This window comes from Gorilla gorilla, chromosome 17 (genome assembly GCF_029281585.2).
Source record: "Gorilla gorilla gorilla isolate KB3781 chromosome 17, NHGRI_mGorGor1-v2.1_pri, whole genome shotgun sequence".
In the NCBI taxonomy this organism is placed as follows: Eukaryota; Metazoa; Chordata; class Mammalia; order Primates; family Hominidae; genus Gorilla; species Gorilla gorilla.
Genome location: NC_073241.2, coordinates 65,689,622 through 65,713,857, shown reverse-complemented (window position 1 = coordinate 65,713,857; position 24,236 = coordinate 65,689,622). Strand labels below are relative to the sequence as shown.

Here is a 24,236-nt window from a genome sequence, read left to right as displayed (position 1 = left end):
CAGTACAACTGCCCCGAGGCAGCCAGCAGTGTGAAAAACAGGTGACCAGGGACTTACTTCTGGCCTCTCTCTTCGGTCTCTATCTCAGGGCTGTCTCTCTGGGCCCTGAAAATAGCTTGGCCAACCACCCTCCTCCCTTCTCCCTCTATCTTTCTTTCTATGTTCTCTTTTCCCATAATTAGGGATCTGGAGAACCTTAAGGTATTTTCTTTAGTGATGGACTTTTATAATTCTTTTTCTTAATTCCCAAATTAAGTTGAAATATTTGAATTACATATTTTCTCAAGACTCACGTATTCCTTTTTCTAGTTCTGTTTTTAACATTATTTGTTTTTTGAGACAGGGTCTCACTCTGTCACCCAGGCTGGAGTGTGGTAGTATGAACATGGCTCACTGCAGCCTCCACCTCCCAGGCTCAAGTGACCCTCCCACCTTAGCGTCCCAAGTAGCTGGGATCACAGGTGTCTACCACCATGCCCGGCTAATTTTTAAAATTTTTTGTAGAGACAGGATATCGTTATGTTGCCAGGCTGCTCTCAAACCACTTGGCTTGTGTTGTGATTACAGGAGTGAGCCACTGCACCCATCCTGGTTCTCTTTTAAAAACAACGAAGAACATGCACCCGAGTTGGTTTTGCTTGTGAACAGGGCATCCCTCTCCTGAGACGGCCATGGCACAATGGCTGTCACTGCCCTGCAGCTGGCCCTACTCACCCCCCGACTGGCAGGGCACAAAAAGAAAGGCGGCTTCCTAAACAAACAAACCCGTTCTCTCTCACTCTTCTGGAAGCATCCAGGGCTCCTGGTAGCATCCACAGGAAACCATCCCTTCCAGTTGGGTGTGAGGTCCACCTCTCTGGGGAGAACATTTAGGAGACAAAAACCACCCTAGCACAAGGGCTGGAAACCACAACCACGTACCACCCAGCCAGCCCCACACAGCAAAAACTACTTAGCCCTCTTATGGAGGCACCCACTGCAGCCAGGACTGACCTAGTGTTGGCCTCTGCTAAGCACCCCATTCTCCAGTCTCAGCTCAAAGAACCTGCCACCCTCAGCCCCTGAACCTGTCTCCCACCTGCTCTTGGGGGCCATTTTCTCTACTTCACCTATGGCACCAGCTGTCAAAGTCCTCATACTGACACTGTACCTGTGCCTGCTTTGCACCTTGATTTTAGGCACCACTGTGCCATGGCCTTGGACAATACCACCATCCAGACTCCTAAATCCATATTTGCATTTCAGAGGAAATTCCTCTCTGCACCTAAGTTTTCTGATCAGTAAAACAGGATTTAAAATACACATTCCAACATCCTGAAGCCATGTGATGATGAACATGATCATGTTGGAAACGCACCTGGCACAAGCTAGATACTCAGTAAAGACTACTTTTCTTTCTCTCTCCAGCCCCTAAGGCCTCAATGACATTTCTAAAAAATACCTAATGTCCTCCATACAGTGAATAGTCCAGTCCTTTCCTGGGCACTGCACTCAGGGCTATAAGATGACTCCTGTCATCTGTCAGGTCTCCCTAACCAGGTGGTGAGACGGTCCCCTGAGCTCAGACAGGCCCCAGCTGGGCCCTGGGGGTCTCTCTCCAAGGCACAATCACTCCCCCAAAAGAGATTGCCTCTTCCTTCCTGGGGTCAATGCCTGTTGATAGGGAAGATGTTCACCCTCTCTGCCCTAAACACTTTGAGAAAAAAGAAATGAGTATCTACTCCTTGGAGAGAAGTTAAGGATCATTAGCTGGGGTCAAAAGGGAACAACCCAGCATCAATCATGTCACTGTGCAGAGATGGTAAAACTCAGCAGTTCACCTGCCCCAACCCATGGGGCCAGGGTTCTTCCTTTAAATATTCTTCAAGATTGAAACAGCCACAAATCTATGGCAAGTATCACATAAAGCAAAGAAAATTGCATCAGAAAAAAGAATGGATATTTAAAACAACTGTTTTGATGGGAGTTTATTCGGTAATGAATGGGGAACAGAAGAACAACAGTAAAAGAATATATACTGGCATTTTTACAAGTTCAGTACAGCTTAAATACTGGTTTTGTCTCATAACAAATTCACACCTAGCCTAAGGTTTGTACACATTAAACGGACAAGCTGTGTGTGGATCCTCCGTGGCCTCCTAACACTTTCCTCTGTATTTATTTCCACGCTGTGTGTCCTCTGGTAAGGAGGGCTAAGCCAAGAGTGCCATGCAGTTCCAGCAAGTTGTCTCAGTGAAAACAAAAAAATGCAAAATACCAAACATAAGGTCTCTTCCCCTTTGTTGTGACAGCTGGGTGAGTCCAACACATTTGAGAACCTCACTAAGAAACAATGTGGATATAGCTTCAAAGTTCTGCCAGACTTCAATTGCAGAAAAGAGAAAGAGAACCTGGGGTTAGAACCTCAGCTAAATAAGTATTTCTGAGCCTAATACCTAATCAGAGTATATTTCCTGATGAAACTGACCATTTCCCTCTGTCATCTCCCATGGAATAACAGAGTTACAGAAGGGTCCATACAGAGAAGTGGGCAGGATGCAGTGGGAGGACCACCAGCAACAGGCTCAGGGGCCCAGCAGGGTGACCACAGCTCAGGCATTTACTGCCTGTGTGCTTTTAGGCGAGAACTTTAATATCTCTTGGCTACGTTTTGCATGTTACAATGTTAGAATGCCTAACCATAAAAAGAATGGTCATACAAGCTTATGGAGAACCTGGAACAACTGGAACCTGACGCTCTGCTGGTGGGATGTGAGATGCTGCAACCTCTCTAGAAAGCAGTTTGATAGTTGCTTATCAACTGAAATATACACCTACTGTTCAACCCGGCAATTCTATTTCTAGGACTTTCCCCAAGGAAAATGAAAATTTACACACATAAAAACATTTCACCAAGGTTCATAGAAGCTTTACTCAGAATGATTTTTAAAAACACCCTACTGGAAACAACTCAACTGTCCATCAGTTGGCAAACAGATAAACAAACTGTGGTACATTATACAAGGGTGCACTAATCAGCAATACAGACTACTGACGCATGCAGCCTAGATGAATTCTAACAATATTATGCTAAATGAGATAAGCCAGACACAAAATACCAGATACTGTATGATTCCATTCACATAAAGTTTCAGAAAAGACAAATCTGACCTATAGTGACAAAGCAGACCAGTGCTTGCCTGGATTGGGAATAGCGGAGATTGATAGGGAAAATACATGAAGGAAACTATGGGAAAATATTTTTTGTCTTGTTTGAGATATAGTTGTCAAAAGGTGAACTGGATTTAAAACGTGTGCATTTTATTGCATGTGAATTACTCGTCAATAAGGTTGATAAAGAAAAGGAAGGTTGATTCTAGAGGATCTACAATTCAGTTTTAGTTCTAACTCTTAAATATTGACCTTAAATAACTTGTTTCCTTTCTAGATAATACCATCCATAAGATGTTATATAAACTTATAAAGAGATCACTATAAAACATCCTTTGGGCTGGGGGCAGTAGCACACGCCTTTAGTCCCAGCTACTCAGGAGGTTGAGTTGGGAGAATGGCTTGAGCCCAGGAGATTGAGGCTGCAGTAAGCTATAATTGTGCTACTGCACTCCAGGCTGGGAGACAGAGCAAGACCCTGTTTCAAGAAACAAAAACAAAAACATCCTATGAATATAAAGCAACACAAAAATCATTACTGACCATGAATGCATTGAGATAGAGTACAGATAATGTGAGCTGGTGACACAGAAACTGAACACCAAGTGTAGCCCCCTTATGTTGTGACTGGGAGAGGAGAAGCCAGTTGGGGCCAAAGTGGTGGATGGAGACAGAACCATCCAGGAGAGAGCCAGTGTTGCACTCGGCAGCCATTTAGTGGCCAATGGGAAAATGGAGGAAGTTCTGTTGTGTTCACTACCAGCTGCTAAGTATACAAAGATGAGCAAAAAATGTGGTGGTGTTGAGGAACTTAGAGTCTAACAGGAAAGACAGAGTCCCAGGTAGATATGTGCAGCCTAATGCAGGAAGTGATGGAACAGAGGAGGGCCCTAGTCATTTGGGTAAACTCTGGGGAAATGAGTCAGTAATTCACGTGAATAAAGGCAGGTGCAGTTTTCCAGGCTGAGGGAACACATACGGTAGACACCAAAGAGTGAGACAGCCTGGCATTGCTGGGAACCTCTGTGGTCCTATGATGGGCAGCACCATTTCTTTCCTCTGCAAGAGACACAGGCTGACTTCTGGAATAGTTAATAATCACTCTCATGGTAGGTTGGCTGAGCAATGCTTTCCTGATGTTTCCTCAACCAACACGATGTTGTCCATTATGTATCATGCTCTGTGCTAGGTTTCAGGTTCACCTAGCATGTGGTGTCTTGACATGATAATGCCACTTGTCATTAAAAGGAAGAACACCAAGGGCACTCTTCTCACAAGCTCCACTGGTACTCTATTGGGGTCTACTTGTTTCACTTGAGTCAGTTCACAGAGAAAACTGCTGGGGCAGCCCCTGGACTTTCACAGAATGGTGGGGAGCAGGGGCTGGGAGCTGCTAAGAGAAACCACCACAGGCCCTACGGGTGGGCGCATGCTCACAGGCTTGCTGGCACACCATGCTCACCCTCCCTCCCTCCCTTTCTGAGTGGCTTCATCAATTCACACTGAGGTCTAAGCCAAGGGAGCCTTTGCAAGAAAGCCTCGCAACCACAGGCCACTGACAGGAGAAGACAAGGAAAAGAGCATACCATTCTAACACCATGATCACCATGGATCCCAGCAGGCTCATCACTGGTGGAACTATTTCAGGCAGAGAATGTGAACCAACCTCTGACTGGTACATGATAAGAGCCAGGACATATGGGTGGGAAAGGGGAACTTAAGATACATTCACAAGAGATGAAGTTCTTGTTGGCTGTGAAGACCTACCACCCACCCACCCCCAAATGCTCAAGTGGCAGCCCCCACACCCCAGCTCCTTCCCAGATCATCGTAGAGCAGATAGAAGCACGTGATCACCAGGAATGACGTTGGCTCGACCACACCCTCTGTGTGGGCCACAATCTTGGTGGCAATTCAGCTGCAGAACCCTGAGGGTGGGGGGCACAGTAACAGACCAGGAACAGGAAGCCAGCCGGAACAGTGCCTTCACTGCCCCAGTGAGTTCTCCCTTAGGCTTCCCCTTCCTGCACACACACCAGAGCCACAGGCATGGAAAATGTCCTCAGTAATCTTTGTGGTCCGACAGCAGGGCCCCAGCCTTCACCACACCCCCCGGGGGGCTGAAGCTTTTCCTGTGTCTACATATGGCCTCAGGAAGAGACATGCACACCCGTCATTATACCATACTTAGAGGCTCCCTCAAACATCGACTGCAGAGAAAGTTGCCATTAGGACTAAACCAAGCACCCAAACTGTTGCTTTGCAAGAAAGCAGAGTTTTGTTTCTTCCTAGTCTGAAAACTATGAGGAGGCCTGTTTTTATATTCTCATTGAGACTTAAGGCTACTAGATTTTTAGTATTATTTCACCAGTTAATACCATATTTAGAGAATATTTAAGCAAAGTCAGCCTAAGTCAGAGAAGCACCTTTAGTATCTCCATGAACCAAATAGGAATTTCAAGAGCAGCTCCTCCCTGGCCAGTCTGGTATGTGGCATGGGAGAGACATAGAAGGAGTCCACGCACATCCTACCTTCAATTGCAAAGCAGGTCATCGAAGGTTCAGGCTACACATTTTCTGAGACATATATTAAAAGAACTAGACAATTGAACAGAAAAAGATGTCAAGAAGTCAACAAAAGGGAAGCAACAAGTGGCACAGGTTGCCTATTTGAAGGAGCCCTCACACCTAAGAATTATCCACAGCTGGGACTGTCACATAGGATTTTTAAATAGTCTAGCATAAATACAATAGTTGATGTATGTGATATCTTTAATCGTCTCACACTTGAATGTGCACAGCAATCACCTGGGGAACTTGACAAGAACAGATCTAGCTTCAGCAGATCTGGGGTAGGGCCTGGGATTCCACATTTCTACCAGACTCACAGTTGGTGTCCCCACGGCCGGTGAATGGTCCCGGGAGGATGCTCACAGAACCACTGACCTCGGGGCATGTAGTTAATACCTGCAGTGCTTGAAGAGGTGGCCAGTTTGAATGTGAAGGAGTCCATGCCAGGGATGGCTATTACATGTGCTTCTAATCCTGCTATCGACATCTGCTCCAGAGGGCTCATTAACCAGCATCAGAGATGACAAAATGCTTCTCCAATGGCGAAATGTATGACATTCAAGATATGTCATTGGCCAGAAAGGTTGCAGAGGCACATACATCCACCCTTTAACAACAATTAATCTCTGTACCAGTTTTTCATGTGAAAAATGGGTCAATATAAAACCTACCCTGTTCATGTGAAAATACTTGGTAATGTGTTTTACTTGCATTAATTATGGTTTTGTTCACCTTGGAATAAAACATAAAGAGCCAGTGGAGTGCAGACTCCTCTGACATATACACGTTCTTCAATACTCAGTAGGTGGATAAAGTAATAGACAGCAATACACAAAAAGATACTGGGCTAGCAAGAGTAAAGAGTGGGTGGGATCTTAGTACCACTTCTCCTTTCCCTCCTTGGTTCCAGGACAGTGGTTGGCTGTGCTGAGTGGAGCATCTGGCTGAGTCCGACTGTGCCTGGGAGCTTTGCCGTCCATCTGTCAGTGCCAACCAACACTGCTCCTGCCTCTCCATCAGCCACACTTTTCTGCTGGCTTAGTCCTAGGCTCAGGACATACCATAATACCTGGGTCACTTCCAGATTAAGTTACAAAGTAGAATCTTTGTGACTGGCCTTCAAACACCAGAGGTCAAACCATCTGGCAAAATTCCCCAAAATCCCAAATTCTTCCAATCCTCCCACTCACAAAGCAGTCTTCCGGGCTGCTCCAGAGCCAGGATGGGGAGCCTTGGAGCTGCATTTGAAGTGAAGTTCCATCTCTTTTCCCACTGTTCTGAGCCCACACAGGCATGGGTCTGGCTGGCTCAGAAAAGATTTCATCATGGCCCTTGGCTATCATTTTTAACTGCAGTTGAGTCATGCATTGTAAACCTGGCAGGTAGTCTACAATGTTCTCGTTCTCTCTCTCTCTCTCTCTCTCTCTCTCTCTCTCTCTCTGTGTGTGTGTGTGTGTGTGTGTGTTCGTTCACAGGATGATCTCGGAATAGACTCAATTCCATTCAAGTCAAACAAACATTTATTGGATTCCATGAAGTGTGAAAGAAAGATAAAAGACTTGCTCTCAGGGAGTTTGCAAACTAGTGTGAAAGCAATTACACAAAGTATAAGACAGGGCAAACCAAAAAGTCCTGGTGACTCTGCTTTGGAGACCCACAGCAGAGGAACCACGGGGTCTGCATCAGTTGCTCAAGGTAGAACCCTGTGGCCAGCCTTCTTGCCTCTCCCTACTATACCCCCAGTCTCATCTGGCAAGGAATCCCACATCCAACCCTTTCTTACTACTGCCCTGGTACACTCCTGGCCTAAGCAATCATGCCTTGCGGGGGGGGGGGGGGGGGTCACGCAGTGGTCACCCTGCTTCTCCCCTTGTCCTCATATAACCCTGATCCTCCAGATCCTTCTAGGTGAGACTTCCCTGGCTATCTAAAATCTCAGACGTGCACCCAAATATACTCTTCTTTCAGAAGCACGTGTCTGTTTTTCTCTCATAGCACTTATCATTATCACACTATGTATTTTACTGATTTACCTTATGTGCTGTCTCCCCCACTGAAATGTAAGCTCCATAAAAACAGGGATTTGTGTCTGCTTTACACACTGCTGTATCCCCAAGACCTTAAACAGTGACTGACACATAATAGGTAGAGTGAATGAAAGAACCAGTACCCTCCCCCTCCTTCCCTCTTCCTCTTATCTTATGAATAGGGTATTTGAAGTCTGTTTCCGCCACCTTCTTTTTTTTATAATTTGAGAGCTTGAAATAATTTTCAGGATCTTTAAGACATAAGGTGTCAGACATACATACCTTCTGCCTAATTCCTTAAAACTCTAACCCATAACAAGCTCCCTTTACATCATTGTTCGGAGTTGAGGAAACATGAATTAATTTGTTCTCACTTTCAACTAGATTAACAGCAGAAGTCACAGTTTCAGAAAGACTGCCTCTGATTCAATAGTGCAAAGACTTTTTTTTTTTTAAGTGGGTAGGAGGCAAAGGAATGCCTTTTAAAATGTCAGCCATGAGAGAAAAATACCTTTGTCTTTGGTGGTTTATACAAAAATTGTGTTTAGCCTGCTTCCAACGTTAATTCCCATGGTAATAAAAGTCAAATTTTTGTCATTTGTATTTTGTTTATTTCAAGGTGAGACACTATCTCAAAATACCAAGAGAGAAAAATGTCTGCGTGGTATCTGTCCATGGTACCAATGGAACCCAAACGTCCCCGTTTTCAGAACCATATAAGAAAGCTCTGTTGCAATCAACTTGGGTGGGGAGGGGGTGAAAAGAGAAAGCGGGAAGAAGGGAGGGTGGTGACTGCTGTCCTGAAAAAAAAAAAAAGAGTTGTCTGCCTTTTCCCCAGCCCCCACTTTACAGCAACTTAAGGAAATTTTGCAATCCCACTAGAAGGACCATATGGTAATACTCCCTTTCTTTTCATTGTCTTCTCCCAAACCCTGCAGTCTTAGGGAGAGTTTTGGCTCACTTGAAGAGCTTGGTCCAAAAGGAGGCCTTTCAAGAGTAGATTATAGCCGCCTGCAGAAATTCCTGAGGCAATTTACTAAGAAAAGAGATGCAAAGAACAAACACAGAAAGCAACAATGACTCCACCGCTCCCCTCCTTCCTTCAGTCCTGTTGCTTTTCTCCTTCAGTGAAAGAGAAAAGCTGAGGGAAATTAAGGTTTATTTCCAACACCAGCTGGAGAATGCCTTATAAGCTTTTTAAAAAATGAGTTATGCTCTTTAAACGCAAAAAAAAAAAAAAAAAAAAAAAAAAAAAAACCACCTCCCAATATGCCCAGCCTGGCCTACAGCACTGCATAAAAAAAACTGTGGTTGGAAATGGCCTGAGTTTCCAGAGAACATGAATGCTTTCCTAATGCCATGAAGAAGGAAGTGCTCAAGACAAGGGAAAAACTGCTGGAATCCCCATTTGGAGACAAAAGCAAGAAGAATGTGGAGGCAACTCATGATGTGGTGATGAACCTTAATTGAGATCATTACTGAAGCCTGCCAATGAACATGCAATACAAATCATTTACTAATATTGAGGTTCGTCTATTCTACTACACCAGGCTGCTACAAAGAACAAATTAAGGACGAAATGCTATTTACCTGCTACAATTAGTTTTGTACATAATATCTTAGTGACAACAGTGGGCAATATGACTAAAGTTACTCTCCTACGTTTCTAGAGCCTTACAGAAACTGCAAACCTCCAGAACAAAGCTTAAAAAACTGTAAGTGGAAAAGGCCTTTGAATAACTAAAATATTTGTCAGTGTCAATAATGCCCTTGAAGGTGTAGGCAAGAGCCTCGTGCTGCATGTTCCTAGGTCAGAAGGACTGAAATTGAGTTCACTTTCCCTCTTCTGGGCAGACATTTCAGCTACCCCCAATTTCCCGCTAGCGAAACTTTAGATGGATATTGGACAATGACCATCTCCCTGTATGTGTGCAAATATTTCTGTACAGATTTAAGTGTAATTTTTCCATGATTCTAATGTGCCTGGGGAACAGATGCTCCAACACAGCAAATGAAAAGCAGTGGACGAGGCAAGGTGTGGGATGGGCACGGTAGGGGCCCCTGGAGCAGCACTGAGGAGGAAACGGTATGTGGACACCGGACCTCAGAACTGGCTGAGGCTAAGGGATAAACCGTCTTATATGGGGCTATCAAGGTGCCACTGCATAGAAGCAGGCGAGTTTACAGAAAGTACATTTGCTTAAACCCAGTTTGCAGAATTAATTTGTTTCTCTTTACAGTTTACAAAATCTTAACTATTTGGCTGGCTGTAATTGTTTTAACAGCTAGTTCTGCCTAGTTCTGGGTGGCCAGCATTTAGAAATGGTTAATTTGCTTCTGATTCTGCCCCCTGAAGCTGCAGCTGAGGAAGAACTGTGGGAAGAATAGGTTGCAGGAAGAGTGGACCCTTTTCTCCGGGAAAATGCGTGGCAGGGCATCAGTGCCAGCCTACCTGGGCAGTAGCATGGAGGGTAAAGTGGAATGAGACTTGTCAGTCCATTTTACACATTTATGGATCTACTGATTACAGACATTCCCTCCTAAGCTCTTTCCAAACAAAGAAATATATCTAATATATTCACGCTATATAGTCAAAGAGTTCTTAATATATGTCTAAGAATAATGGCTATTCATATTGATCATATATTAATACATTCATTTGGAATATATATGTATACTTTATAGTACACTTTCCTAAAATGGCCCTGAGCAACTGAATGTTCCTTACATGCTACTATTAGGACAGATGCAAGGCAATTACAATGTGGCAGAAATTTTCAAAAGCTGTAAACTTATGACACTACCAACATAGATGGCTACACACTTAATATTAAGCAAGCAAGGAAATCTGGACAAGTGATCACTGGGCAAAAAGGATGACAGCTCCACTGTACTGCAGCTCACTCTGGGACCCGGGTTTATTATGATGACACAGGAAGGGTTATATTATGAATAGGTTCAGTGTCCTTTAACAAACAAAAAGGCAATGTATAGTACCTGTCAGATTTACACCCAAATCAGATAAACTTCATTAAATTTTTTCATATTTAAGGCATAATCTTTCATTTTCTTGAGAATTATTTTATGCATGTGGCTCATTCCCATCTCTGTAAAACAGAGGTTACCTACTTTATCTGTACTACATGTGAACAACTGAACAAAACAAAGACACACAGCAATGGCCACTGGAAAGGGACACGCAGGAAGCGAAGAGATGCAAAAGAACCTGGCATGCTTGTTATTTGCACTTGACTATCTGAAGTTGATAAAAGTCCATCAAATCTTGTCTTTTTATATGTTGTATAAGGTATATTTAGAATCCTCTCTTTGATATTTATACTTTGGGTGAGGGGAGGAGAAAATAAGAACTCAAGTCTTAGTCTAGAAGATCAGAATAACAAAGTATCTTCAATAGTTTGAAGGAGTCAGGGGGTGGAGGTGGGGAGGACTGGGGTGGGTAGCAAGAGTTAAGTGTGGAAGATTACCAGGAGTAACTTGGCTGGGACTAATGGGTAACAAAAAGGAGAAGAGAAGATAAATGTAACCGAAAGCCACCAAGCAGTTTTAAGTAGAGAAGTGGGATACAATCCAATGTACCTTTTAGAACAATCACTCTGGCTACATTCAATGTGGAGGTCATTTGGAGGGATTCAAGGTCCTTGATAAATATCTGTTAAGTGGACAGAAGGAGGCAGACCTGTTTAAGAAGAGGCTACATTGGCAGAGGGAGTGGGGATGGTTAATGGGTACAAAAAAAATAGAAAGAATGAGTAAGATCTAGTATTTGATAGCACAACAAGGGGACTATAGTCAATAATAATTGTATATTTAAAAATAACTAGAAGAGTATGATTGGATTGTTTGTAACACAAAGAATAGATGGTTGAGGTGACAGATACCCCATTTACCATGATGTGATTATGCCTGTATCAAAATATCCCATGTATATCCCATAAATATATACCCCTACTGTGCACTCACAAAACTTAAAAATTATTTTAAAAGTGCTACATTCATCAAAAAAAGATGTGACAATGGCCTGGATTAAGGTATTTTGCCAACATCACAGGTGACAGAAAAGTAGCATTAAAAACCTTTAAATATCTCATTAACACCCAAGCATTACAACAACCAATTACTGCTCACCTTTCAGAACCCTCTGCTCAAATGACACCCCCACTACCATCATTCGCTGCCACCTGAACAGACCCTGCTATCTAAGGTGTCATGTTTTGTCTCCTGGGGCCTCCTGCCTCTCTTTCCAGAGCTCTGTTCTTTCAGTCTGTCAAAATCCTGCCCACCTGTCGAGAGGCATGGAGTGCACATGTTGGGCCAGGACATCTCTGCAGTCCGAAACAGCACTGCATGCCGTGGTTCTTCGTCTTCCCTGACCATCCCAGTCCAGAGACTCTGCCATCTTTGCTCCCTTACTTCCTGTGCCAAGAACCACATCCTGCCAAGTGAGCTCACTGTCTCTGTGTTGCCTACTTGTCATACATTTGTACCTTTAATTGGATTGTAGCATCTCAGGGCTATCAGGGATTTAAGACTTGTACTTTTATGTCTCCCATTAACACCTGGTACAGTACCTAGTCCTAGTACATTCCTTTTATTATTCCATGTATTTTTCCAGAGACTGGTGAGATGATAAATAGATACAGATAGATAGGTAGGTAGGTAGGTAGGTAGGTAGGTAGGTAGGTAGGTAGGTGGGTGGGTGGGTGGGTGGGTGGGTGGGTGGGTGGATGGATGGATGGGTGGGTGGGTGGGTGGGTGGGTGAGTCGATTTATATACACACACACATTTTGGCTATTTCCCTGTCACAGGAAAAGTCACTTGACTTCTTGGGTCTCAGTTATCTTCCCTTGAACTTTAAGCCTAAGATTCAATGAAAAGTGATTAATATTCAATACCAAGCTAATCCCTAATATTTGTTTCATCAGATTATCCCCACTTTATAAACCATCATTGACTCTGTTTCCTGCCCCAGTCTAAATGCTTCCATCCAGCTTTAGGAACTGCACCATCCCAACCTCATCCCCTCCTGCCCCAACTAAGGAGACAGGTCTGACCACCCTTGTGCACATCCCACGTCACCTCCTTCCTCACCTTCTCCTGGATGTCCCTGTCCTCCTCCTTATCTCTCCAAACTGGACACACCTTCAAGGACCTGCCATGAAATCCACCCTCACCAGATAAGTCCTGCCCACATGGTCTTCCTCCTCTTTGAGGTCTCACAGCACACCAAGTTGTATCACCCCATTTATTTATGACACTGTATGGCAGTTTTACTGTGTGCAGGTCTTACTTCCTCAATTCATGATTAGTACTTTTCTAACAAGATCTTCATCCTATGCTTCTTCCATATTCCAGCAGCTCCAAGAACATTCCTTGGTAAAGAAAGTGCTTAAAGAGTCCCTTGGCTTAACTGACCTTCATGCCCCCACACTGAATTGACTATACCCAGTTTGGATCTTTACACTTAAGAACAGTTGATGTGGGGAGGAAGAAAGGTCAAGAGATTGCTTTCCTTTGATGTATAATTCAATTTGCTTCCAGATTCCTAATTTTTCCCATGACTTGCTTTGAAGTAGCTAATCGACGTGAAATTACTGCCTTTGATCGTGAGGATTCAGTGACTCATACTGGTTTAAGAGCTGACTTCAACATAATGAGCACCAAGTATCCTACGGCCCTTTCCTGACTATGGGGGCCCAAAAGACAGAGAACTTGCACCCACAGGTCTCAGGGTGATGGGATGCCTTCCCTGCCTTCCAGCTCACTCATTCACTCTGCTGCCCTGCCTGCCCTCTGTGGGCATGAGGAGCTCGCCTGGTGCAGCCTAACAGGCCCCATCCCACAGTCCTGAACCCTGTAGCCAAGGGATGTAAGTTGGTAGAATAAAGAGATTCCTTCCTGCCTTCTGCTGGCATCACCTTCCATGCCCCTGGGAAAGATGGTCCTGCTTCTCAGGCCCTCTGACAGCCTGTGAGACGCTCCTTACAGCAGCACCCAGCGGAACAGGAGCTGTCGCAGCCAGCAAAACCATAGGCCGTGGGAGGCCAGGCACCACAACCAGGGCACTTCAGCATCCTTGGGACGCACTCATCACTGTGCCTGGCAAAAAACAGGGCTCAGCAGAGGAGTAATGGGTTGATGGAATGAATGAGTAAACAAATGAACAAGCTTCATAAACTCAATATAATAATAATCACTATATTAGTGAAATGCTTTTAAAAATACATTTCTTGACCAATCTTTGGGTCATATTTTTCCTAAAATACCTAGTAATTGTACATTTTGTCAACATTTTTTACAGCTCATAGGTTTTAGATAACATTTTCTAGAGCATTATTTTATATGTGTAGCTGTTCTTGATTACAAAAGCAATTCATTCCCACTGTGAAAAAATGCTGCAATTTACAAAAAAAAAAAGAATTACAATTATATATGTATGTATGCATGTGTGTGTGTGTGTGTGTATGTTTCTATATATGAAGTAAAAGTCTCCTGTAATCCCACCTCTATAGATTTTGGTATACATTGCTCTATTTGTTAAATGAATAAATTAACATCATATATACATTTAAACTAAGCAGCATGAGTAACAGTTTCTGTACCTAATTATTTTAGGGAATGTTTCTCAGAAATTGCTTTATTGGTCTTGATTTTGATGGCAAGTCCTTCCCATTAGAATTCTCAATTCCTTTTGTGTTTATTGACCACCACACCCCGCCTCCCACCCTGCACCCAACCCCTCCACGAGAAGATTCAGACTGCTTGAACTACCTATTTAAAAAGTCAGCAGCCAGTGAGGAATGGCAGTCACAGCAAACAATAACCCTGGTGGAGATCTCCAAAGGAATCACAGGATGGCCAAAAATGCCAGCAGCCAAACTACAGGGTCCTGCAGGACACCATCTCTGCATGTAGGTTAGCCATTAGGGTGACACCAAGCTGCTAAGAGCCCCAAAGACAGGTGAGCACCCAAGTCCATCAAAACAAGGGGCAAAGCCACATCTGGGCTGAGTGGGGAGATGAACCACCTGTGGGCTTCTGGGGTAGGCAGTAACACTGCCAGGAAATGCACAACCTTCCTCTCGTCCTGCAAGTCAGAACACTTTACAGATAAAACAAGCCAAGAAAGAAATAGTCCAAGCTCTTCTGTTCTCCAAGTAGAAGGCATTAAATTTTGCAGAGTGTGTGTGTGTGTGTGTGTGTGTGTGTGTGTGTGTGTGTATTTTCAACCTCTTCAAAAGACCCTGAAAACTAGCTGAGCCCAAAACTAGCGAAAAGTCACCTGTACCCCAAGCAGCTTTGACTTCAGCTTAAAGGGAAACCGGCCAAACTTTCAAAAGTCCAGAGGGCTCATTCCAGCCAGAGGGCCCCAGGCCTCAGGAATTTACTCCCAGCCATGGTCAAGGGGCTTCTTGGCTCTGTGAACCGTTCCTGCCCCAGGAGCTCAGGCTGCATCAGTCTAAGGCAAAGGTGATCTAAGAGGTGTGGTTGCTGAACCAACTGAGCCAGACCCTAGCCACCCATGTTTCTTCCATGGGGTTTCCAACGCTTGCCGCCACCCTACCCCACTCTGTATCCCACCACTCCTCAAATATGGACCTTTCCAGTTTCAGCCCTCCTGATCCCTCCTTTGATTCCAGGGACTGCCAGGCTCTAAGCCTCCAGCTGCAGGGAAACAGCTCTAGCCCTCAGTTTGCAGTTTGCCTCCAACTCTAAAAACTCAACATCCCAACTGTTAGAGCATGGCCCAAACAGAAGCCAGATAGGACAAGAACCGTCTTTAAAGTATTTGCCAAAACCTATAGATGTAGCATTGATGTCCAAATCCTTATTCTCTCCCTTCTATTCCATACTGCCACCATCATGCGCATATCCCTCCTGTAGGCACTGAACCAACTTATGGGACAAAAAGAAGAGAGCCATGTTCCTGTGCACGTGGTGGAGGAGTCAGTAAAATAAAAGGACAGGAAAATCTTTTGTAGTCTACTTGTCCCTGGTTTGTAACATCAACCCCAAATCAAGGTACTTTAAGGATCTGAGTCCCTTCCAGGTCTTCTTACTGTTTATGATGCATAAGTAGTAGAAGGAATGTTGTTTTCTAAATTCCAACTTAAACTGTTCAAGGTCAATGGAAGAAGAAAGTCAGAAGTAAAAGAATCAACTACTTAGAGAACCTGGATGTCACTGCCATATGAGCATAACCTACACGAAGGGTGGGATGTGGGATCAGCAATGCTGGGATCAGATTTGTTTTCCCAAACAGGTTCCAAGTATATTACTAATACCCAAGGATGCTTCCCAAAAAGTGTGTTCAGGAGTGAAAAGCTTCCTTTGCCAAGGCATTCTCAAAGCCAATGATATATTCCTATGGAAATGTTGCAGATTAAGCACAACTGGCACAGGGGACCTGAAGGCTTAGTAACATACTCTGAGAATGATGAAGGATGATGTGAAAATATCTTCCTTTCAGTTTCTTTTCTTACACTGAGTCAGTGTGGAAAAGCTGGTGTCTCCATATCTCATGTTTTGATGCAGTGAGGAAGTTATTGGAAGTTATTAATATTTTATAGAAAAACGCATTGTGAACATGTTCAGAAGTGATACTGAGGAATAAAAATTCCCCTCAACTTGAAATTGGGAATCAGGTCTCTAGCCCTAGCTGTGTGACTCACTAGCAGTTCTCAAACTTCAATGAGTTAACTCATCACCCAGGGATCAGGAATTGGGTGACAAATGCAGGTTCTGATTCAGCAGGTCTCAGATGCTGCATTTCTTTTGTTTGTTTGTTTGTTTGAGATGGAGTCTCACTCTGTCACCCAGGCTGGAGTGCAGTGGCACAATCTTGGCTCACTGCAACCTCCACCTCCTGGGTCCAAGCAATTCTCCTGCCTTAGCCTCCTGAGCAGCTGGGATCACAAGCGTGTGCCACTACACTCAGCTAATTTTTGTATTTTTAATAGAGACAGGGTTTCACCATGTTGGCCAGGCTGGTCTCAAACTCCTGACCTCAGGTGACTGCCAGCCTCAGCCTCCCAAAGTGCTGGGATTATGGACAGGTGGTGCATTTCTAACAAGCTCCCAGGAGAAGCTGGTGGTGCCGGCCCAAGGACCACACATGGAGTAGCCAAGATTAAAACATCTCATTTCATTTCACTGGGCTTGTGTTTTGCCTTCAAATGAAGGAGGCTAAGGATGGGCTTTGGTCATGTCAAAGGAGCTGTTGTAGAATCTTACCTGTTGTAAAATTCTACCTCTTTGGAGTGGATGCAAAGTGCTCACAACAATCACATGCAGACAGCACAGTGGTTCAAATTCCAGCTCCTTATGCCCCTTCAATGTTCACAGCAGTGTTACAATAGCCAAAAAGTGGAAACAACCCAAATGTCCATCAACTGATGAATGGATAGATGCAATGTGGCATATACATGCACTGGAAAATTACACAGCAGTAGAAAAAAAGAAGTACTGATACATGTTACAACATGGATGAAGCTCAAAACACTATGTTAAGTGGAAGAAGCCGGTCCCAAAAGACCACATATTATATGATTCTGTATATATGAATTGTCCAGCACAGGCAAAAGCACAGAGACAGAAGTAGATCAGTGGCTACCTAGGGCTGGGGAGGAAAAGATGGGGATGAGGAGTGACTGCTAGTGGGTATAAGGTTTTTATTTGGGGTGATGAAAATGTTCTGGAATTAGATATTGGCAATGGCTGCAAAATTTGGTGAATCTACTAAAAACCACTGAATTGCACACTTTAAAAGGGAGAATTTTATGGTATGTAAATTATATCTCAATAAGCTGTTTAAAAATTCTAGCTCCTTCACATGCTAAATATTTGATCTTAGACAAATTGGTTTTTTCTCATCCATAAAACAGGGATGACACAGGAGTATTCTGCAAGGGACTATTGTGAGAGAGAGGTTGCCATTACCCTAACAGGCTTCCTCACACAAAGCCTTCAGAAGCATTCATCGAAAACACCACCAGATGCTAATTCATACTTGAAAGTTTATAAAAGCTGCATCTTAATAGAAATCATGTAGGCCAAGTAACTTTTATATTTAAGATTACAGCAAAGTATGCACTATGGAGAAGTGGAATTTGTAATTAATATTCTTTGCAGTTTTGGTTAGAGACTTCCATTTTTCCAAGCAACATCATTATCTGAGTTTGAGGATTTTATCCTCTCAGCCAGTATTTGCTGACTTTAACCCTGGGAACTAAAATGGTTGGAAACAACAATTGGTTCTCCATCTGGATTGGATTCTTTCACAGGTATTTTGTCATTGCCCACAAACACTATGAAAATCATTACTCATATCATCTCGTTTATGTAAAACGTCCCCGGGATAGAAACAAAATTGTGCCCTGGAAGCTGCTTCCCTGAAACAAAAAACCTTTCCGTGTGCTGCAAAGAAAATATCACTTATTCTGTGGATAGACAGACAAGCGTTTGTGTGAGTAGCAGAAAACCAAATACCTTTAAACAGGGTCATTTTCCCACGGGGAAGTTCTCTTTTACTGTCTTTGCCCTGGTGATTCTAATTTCCTACACCAAAACCTCAAGAAGAACTTTCCGAAGTCAGCACTCTGGACAAAAGGAGTCTTTGCTTGGAGAAGTGCTGAATAGACCATTGTTCTGATCCTAATTGCCTGGACTTCTCTTTGTTCTAAGTGAGCCCAGTACTCAGGAGAAGTCCAGGGGCCACCAGGGCAGGGCAGTCGGTCGACAACCACTTGCTGTGGACACAGGGTGACCAAGGAAAACAAAGGGGTGATATCCATGCATAACAATTTTGAAGCCTTCTGGGAGGAGGTGTAGCCTCAGGAAACCTTGAGAAAGCAGACAGTAAAGCAGGATGTAAGCTGGCTCGGGTCAGGCAGGACCCAGAGCTGGGGTGTGGGGCCTCAGGGAGAGACTGCACCTCAGAGAGGTGGCAGCACGGTGTTCACCAGCTCAGGACACTCCTATCAGCATTCACATGGCACGGGCTCATGCTCCTCTGCTTTGTGGGCTGGGCAGAGTACCAGGAGGAGCATCCTCATCTTCCCAAATGCACGCCCTCTCCAAAGTGCATACCCGCTGCCTTTTGTTTTAGGGCACAGCTGCATTTGCATCATTAACTCTGGGACACTGCAATCCCTGAGCCATGTGGGAGTAATTGTGGGCGTTCAAAGCCAGGAATGAAAGCCCTGAGGTCTCTGCTCTAGAGGAGTAAAGCAGGCCACCCACACAGGTGCCATCACGTCCCAGTTCAGCTGGGAGCAAAGACCCCACGGAAGGCACCATCAGTCCAGGGGCGAAGCTGCGGGTTACTTACCATTAACTCACCATTGCTGCCACCTGCCAGGCTCCCTGTCTGTTATTTCATTTCCAACTCCATTGCCTCAGCCTTTTTATCCCTTATTGCCAGTGAGGACTTCAATATCCCAGTGTGGAGCAGGAATCTGAGCTGAGCTTGGACTAAATTTGTCTGCTTTTTGCCCCCCCAGAGGCAGAGTGGCTACTATCATTTTGCTCACCAGGGAACAAACAAAGCCAATGATTGGATCCAGTATCTGTAGAGACTATCAAGCTCCATACCAGCTAAAACTCTCTTAGAACAATACAATTACACACATATTGTATAATTATACAACCATATAGGTTTTAGTGAGCACAAGGACGTGAGACAGTCCTATTAGGGAGAACTCTGGTGTATCCTATTCCACTCCCTCCCCCAATTCCATGCCAAATCTTGGCTTCAGAAACATCTCAACAAAGCTCTCCTGTCACTACAAGACAACCGTCATAGACGTGAACGGTAAAATCCTTTGCCTCTGAGCTAATCCAGTTCCTTCACATTACATCTGGGGAAACTGAGGCCAGGGAGACTATAGGACTCTCATTCATGTCACTAATATTTATTGAGCATCTTCTGTGTGATAGGCGTCTATTCAGCATGGGCAGACAATGGTGAGCAAAACCGGATGGGGGTCTGCTCAGTACAGAAGAGAAACCCCCCGGAGGCCTCCTGACTTCACAAGGGTATGCTAACTGCCACGTTCCTAGGACCTGCTCCAGAGGACAAGGCAGCCCAGGCATGGCCCGTGCCTGCCTCGGGCGCCCCCCTCTCCTACCATCTGGAATTCCTGCCAGCTCTCTGTTACAGAATTTCCTCATGAACCAATTTCCTAAACTTCTAGGTCAGCCTCTTGATGAAGAACAGGAACCGGTTTTCCAAAGACTCCTTCCCACACATATGCATTCCATAATTACATAGATCAGGCAACAAGGGGAACTATGCATGAACGTGGCTTGATTTGTGGAAATAATAATGCTTATCCTGGCTTAGCCACAGAGGACTGGAGCTTCCCCCTCAGACCCGCCACCACCCCCTTAACCCTCCAACAACTTCCCTAGGGCTTGCTAAAGCCCACAACTCCGGAACAACTTTGAACGCCCTTAAATCCTGGTCAGAGCACCAACTGGTTTCACATTAAGATCCAACCAAAGGTGATGAGGCCTCACAACCCCCTGCCGAGCCTGACATGCCTGCCAAGTTATTTTTGTGCCAGCATCAGCTGCCTCTTGGTCGAGTGATAGCTGATGTCAAAGGGTTTGATTTCTGAGAGCTTATGAAGCAGTTGGGTTTTCATGTCCTAAACATGCCACTTTGGAACTCCCACTACCAAAAGATAATATGTTGAATACCTTGAAGAGAGCCCAGCCAGCCTGCAGTACATGGGATCAGGGGAGCAACAAATGCTCTGCAGCCCCCACCCCACCTCCCAGTTGTAGCACCGGGCAGGACAACTGTCTACACTGCAGTGGGCAGCTCAGCGATAAAAGCTACAAACTTGGCCTAGGATCTCTGAGTGTGGTTTACTCGTGCCCCTTAATTTGTACCCAAATCCACGATAGGGGAAATGTCTCCTTAAGTTTCATAAAGAAGGAGTAAACAGTAATCATCTGGCCCTGAGAGGGTCAATATTTGCTTATTGTGTATAGCTCTATACCTGGTGATAGGATGGGGGCTGGGGTTTAGGATGAAGAGGGTATATGTAAAACAGAAAATTACACCCCTGTTCTCAACAGGCATCAGAGTGATCACAGTTCTAAGGGGAAAGACCCCCAAGTATGGCAAGGGAAACTTCCTAATCAAGACTTGTGTTACTCAGTCTCCTTCCTAGCTCTTGTCATAATTTGAAACTGACACAAGTGTTTGCTTGTTTACTTGTTAACTGTCCGTCTCCTCTCCTTCCCTGAGCCCCAGGAAGTCTCAGCCTTGTCTGTTGTATTTTCCAGACCTGCCGCCTCAAAGGTTCTCAGTGTCTGTCGGTGGAATTACCATTGCCTGCACCCTTGCTAGCTCTCAGCTGGAGGTGTCTTGCACTCCCGGGTGTGGAGCAGAGGCTCACAAGGTGGCAGCCACAGCAGGGCCTGGGGTGGTGGCAGAAGGAAACCTGTGGGAGAGGCAGAAGATCTGGGATTGGACTGAGCTCTGCCACCAACCTCCAAGTGGCCCCTTCACATCTCAAAGCCACAAATTCCTCCCCCTCTAAAGTACTAGGGGTGGGTGGAGGTAAAAGCCAGGATCACTAAAATCCCACTGCCCCTGAAATTCCCTGATTGATTTGCTCAGGCTGGCACTCACCTTCCCTTCCACTGGCTCACACCCACAGGGCACAGCCAGGAGGAGCTCCGGGCAGCTCCCTCGCCCACGGCGGACTCCTGTGGCCTGTCTCCAGAGCCCCAGCTGTGCATTCCGGTGTCGCTGCCCCTTTCTTATCACCCTCTTCTTTCTCCACCACCTCTGCCTTCCCTGTCCCCAGCTGACATCCCTGGCCATCTGGGCCCTTATCACCACGTCTAGCTGGCTATTCTTAGTGCCACATTTTTCCGTAACAGCCTTGTCCTCCAGGCTGCATTATCCAGGCGAGGGGAGAGGTACCCACTTATCCCTATGGCTTCGGCACTGCAGAGTCATTAAGGTGGAAGGCACATCAGAGACCAGCCAGCAGCCTGGGTCCCTGTGGGGATGCACCTGGCTGCCACCAGGTCAGCATTCGACCCTTGCTTGTTCTCACTGCCTTTCTTCCCCTCTCGGCTCCCAGAAGCTTCGCATGGGAGCACCTGGCTTCAGGCCACAATAGAGGGGAAGTGGGAAGTACATGGGAACCCCAGGGGCCACCCAACTATCCTGCTGTGCGGACAGACCTACCGTCTGCCTTCAGACTGTGCAAATCATTTGGGCTTTCTTGGCATTTCGTTTCTTAGCATTTGGACCCACTTCTCGAGGTCTGCAGTGCAGGCACCCGTGCCACAGGCAGCACTTACCCACAGGATGCCTGGAGCCACCTCTGCCCACAGCACAGGAGCATCCATGTCGAGGGTTGAATGTTAAATAAACAGAGCCCATCTCTGTGGCAGGGCAACGCCCACCCCACAGTGCAAAGGCCAGCCCTAAGCACTGCTAGGATGCCGTGTGTGTGCCAAGCACTTCGCACTTGCTCTTCAACGGTCCTAGGGTGGGGAAGGGTGTTTTCTTGGTTTTATAAACGAGCAAATGAGGTTAGAAATCTCATGTGACCTTTCACCCAGCTCTCACCTGAGCTGGGATTTGAGTCCAGGCAGTCGAGGGATTTGCCCTTGACCCCCTTCGCTCCCTCACAGCACCCTCCTGGAGTGACGCTGGCGCAGGCTAGACCAATCTCCTGCCTCTGCCCTGGAAGGGAAGAAGGGGACCCCAAGCTGGAGAGCTTCTAGGGTAACCACAAGGTGGTATTAATGGCTATGTGGCATGCCTGGATGGTTCGCTCTCCCTCAGGAACACAGGGTTGGAAGGAGAGGACACTTCTAGCTTTAAATGTTGAAGATGTTCTTCACACAATGGCTTTCTAACTTCTCCAGAAGAAAAATTATGCCGTGGAGGGGCTGATAGTCTGTCAGAATTACTAGGAGGTGACTAGAAGAGAACAAACGAAAACCAAGGAGGGCATGTGAGGCTCCTAAGACGAAGGTGAAGGGTGGTGTGCTCGGCTCTTACCTTCCCAGGGTCTCTCTCAAGGAGTGCACCATCCTGTCCACCTGCTGTAAAGAGCTGGAGACTCGCTGGTCAGCAGGAGCAGACAGGGCCTGAAGAAACCAGCCCACAGCTGGTGTCCAAACTGAGATGGGGCAGGGATCCCCTCTTAGGGGCCTGCAGGTCCCCCCATACATAATTTTTTTTAAATCTAGGGTCCCTTAAAGGGGAATTCCAGGTACCTACCTAGCCTTGAGAAGTTAATAAGCAACTTGATAAACAAGGTAATAGTAGCCTAAAACAATAGCCAAAAAAAAAAAAAAGCTAAAATCACAAAATGTTTGGTTCCCCTCTAAAAACTAAAGATAACATCTTACTTAACGTATGTCTCCGAGTTGTTTTTCAGAAACTCTGACTCCCACCAAATGGACCTGCCAGCACACAGAGCTCAGATAAGAAGGCTGACCTCTCACCACCATTCTTATTCTAAATTTCTTCCTGAGAGGCCTGGAAAAAGACCCACCCATGAGGTGCAGCTAACATTCTTTTCTGCTGACCCCAAGTTTTTAAACAAAGTTTCCCTTCTTTAACCAACTGCAAATCAGAAAATCTTTAAATCTACCAATGATCTATAAGCCCTCTGCCTCAAGATATTCCCCCCATTTAAAAGCCCAAAACCAACGTGTAACCTCCATGTATTATTGATTTATGATTTTGCCTGTAACTTCTGCTTTCCTGAAATATACCCCTGCCTTTAAAAGCCCTGACCTGCAAGCCATGGAGGAGGTCAGCATTTGAGCAACAGCTGCCTAGTCCTCCTTGCTTGTCTCCTGCAGAGAAATATCTCCGCTTCTCCTGCTGCAAACCTCAGTATAGATATCTGTCTTATTGAGCCAGATGAGTGGAACCCCATTTGGTTTCATAGCAAAACCTAGACAAGGGCTCATCAAGGACTTGAATGCAAATTCACCCATTTTTAGCAAGCCACGTCTCTGCGGGATAGCCTGAGAGTCTCCCTCCCTCTGGGATAACATGGACTGAAGTCATTCACCCTGGGGTATGGGCAGCTCTCTGCAGGAGAGTAACATGTATTTATTTATTCAGCAATGTCAGGATCACATGAGATTTGTATGCATTGGGGGTGGGGGAGAGGGCAGAGAGGGGAAAAGGGCATACAAGGAGGTGAGAAAGCCGGATTGTGGTCAAGCTACTTCAAGGACTTGCTCCAATTTTATGCTTTAGAATTGAGGTCAGATCTAATCTCAGACTCAGTCTGAGTAGGCGAAATGTCCCTATGCATTAAGAAGAGGGAGGAGAATCTAAGGTTAATGTAATTTAGAAGGATTTAGATTAGAGAAGGAAAAACCACCTCTCTCTGCCATGACCCTCACGGCAAGCAGTACAAATTGAACCCACCATGCCCACACACAGCCTCAGATCACCCTAAACACAGCAT

General features: G+C 45.3%; 1 protein-coding gene across 13 annotated transcripts in view; it reads right to left on the bottom strand.

The window, feature by feature from the left end:
- The window catches only part of FHOD3 (formin homology 2 domain containing 3), a 479,946-nt gene that overhangs the window by 287,013 nt on the left and 168,697 nt on the right, over nucleotides 1–24,236 (bottom strand). The window contains exons 1-2 of one of the 13 annotated variants that reach the window (XM_055368090.2): nucleotides 21,413–21,925; nucleotides 21,107–21,221 (exon numbers count right to left, since the gene is read on the bottom strand). The exons of 11 other annotated variants lie outside the window; for them this stretch is intronic. In XM_055368090.2, coding sequence (XP_055224065.1) covers nucleotides 21,107–21,221; nucleotides 21,413–21,607 — 310 coding nt within the window. In that variant the 5' untranslated portion in view covers nucleotides 21,608–21,925. Of the gene's footprint in view, nucleotides 1–21,106; nucleotides 21,222–21,412; nucleotides 21,926–24,236 lie in introns of those variants that run through there. One more of the 13 variants, XM_055368095.1, reaches the window with a different exon arrangement.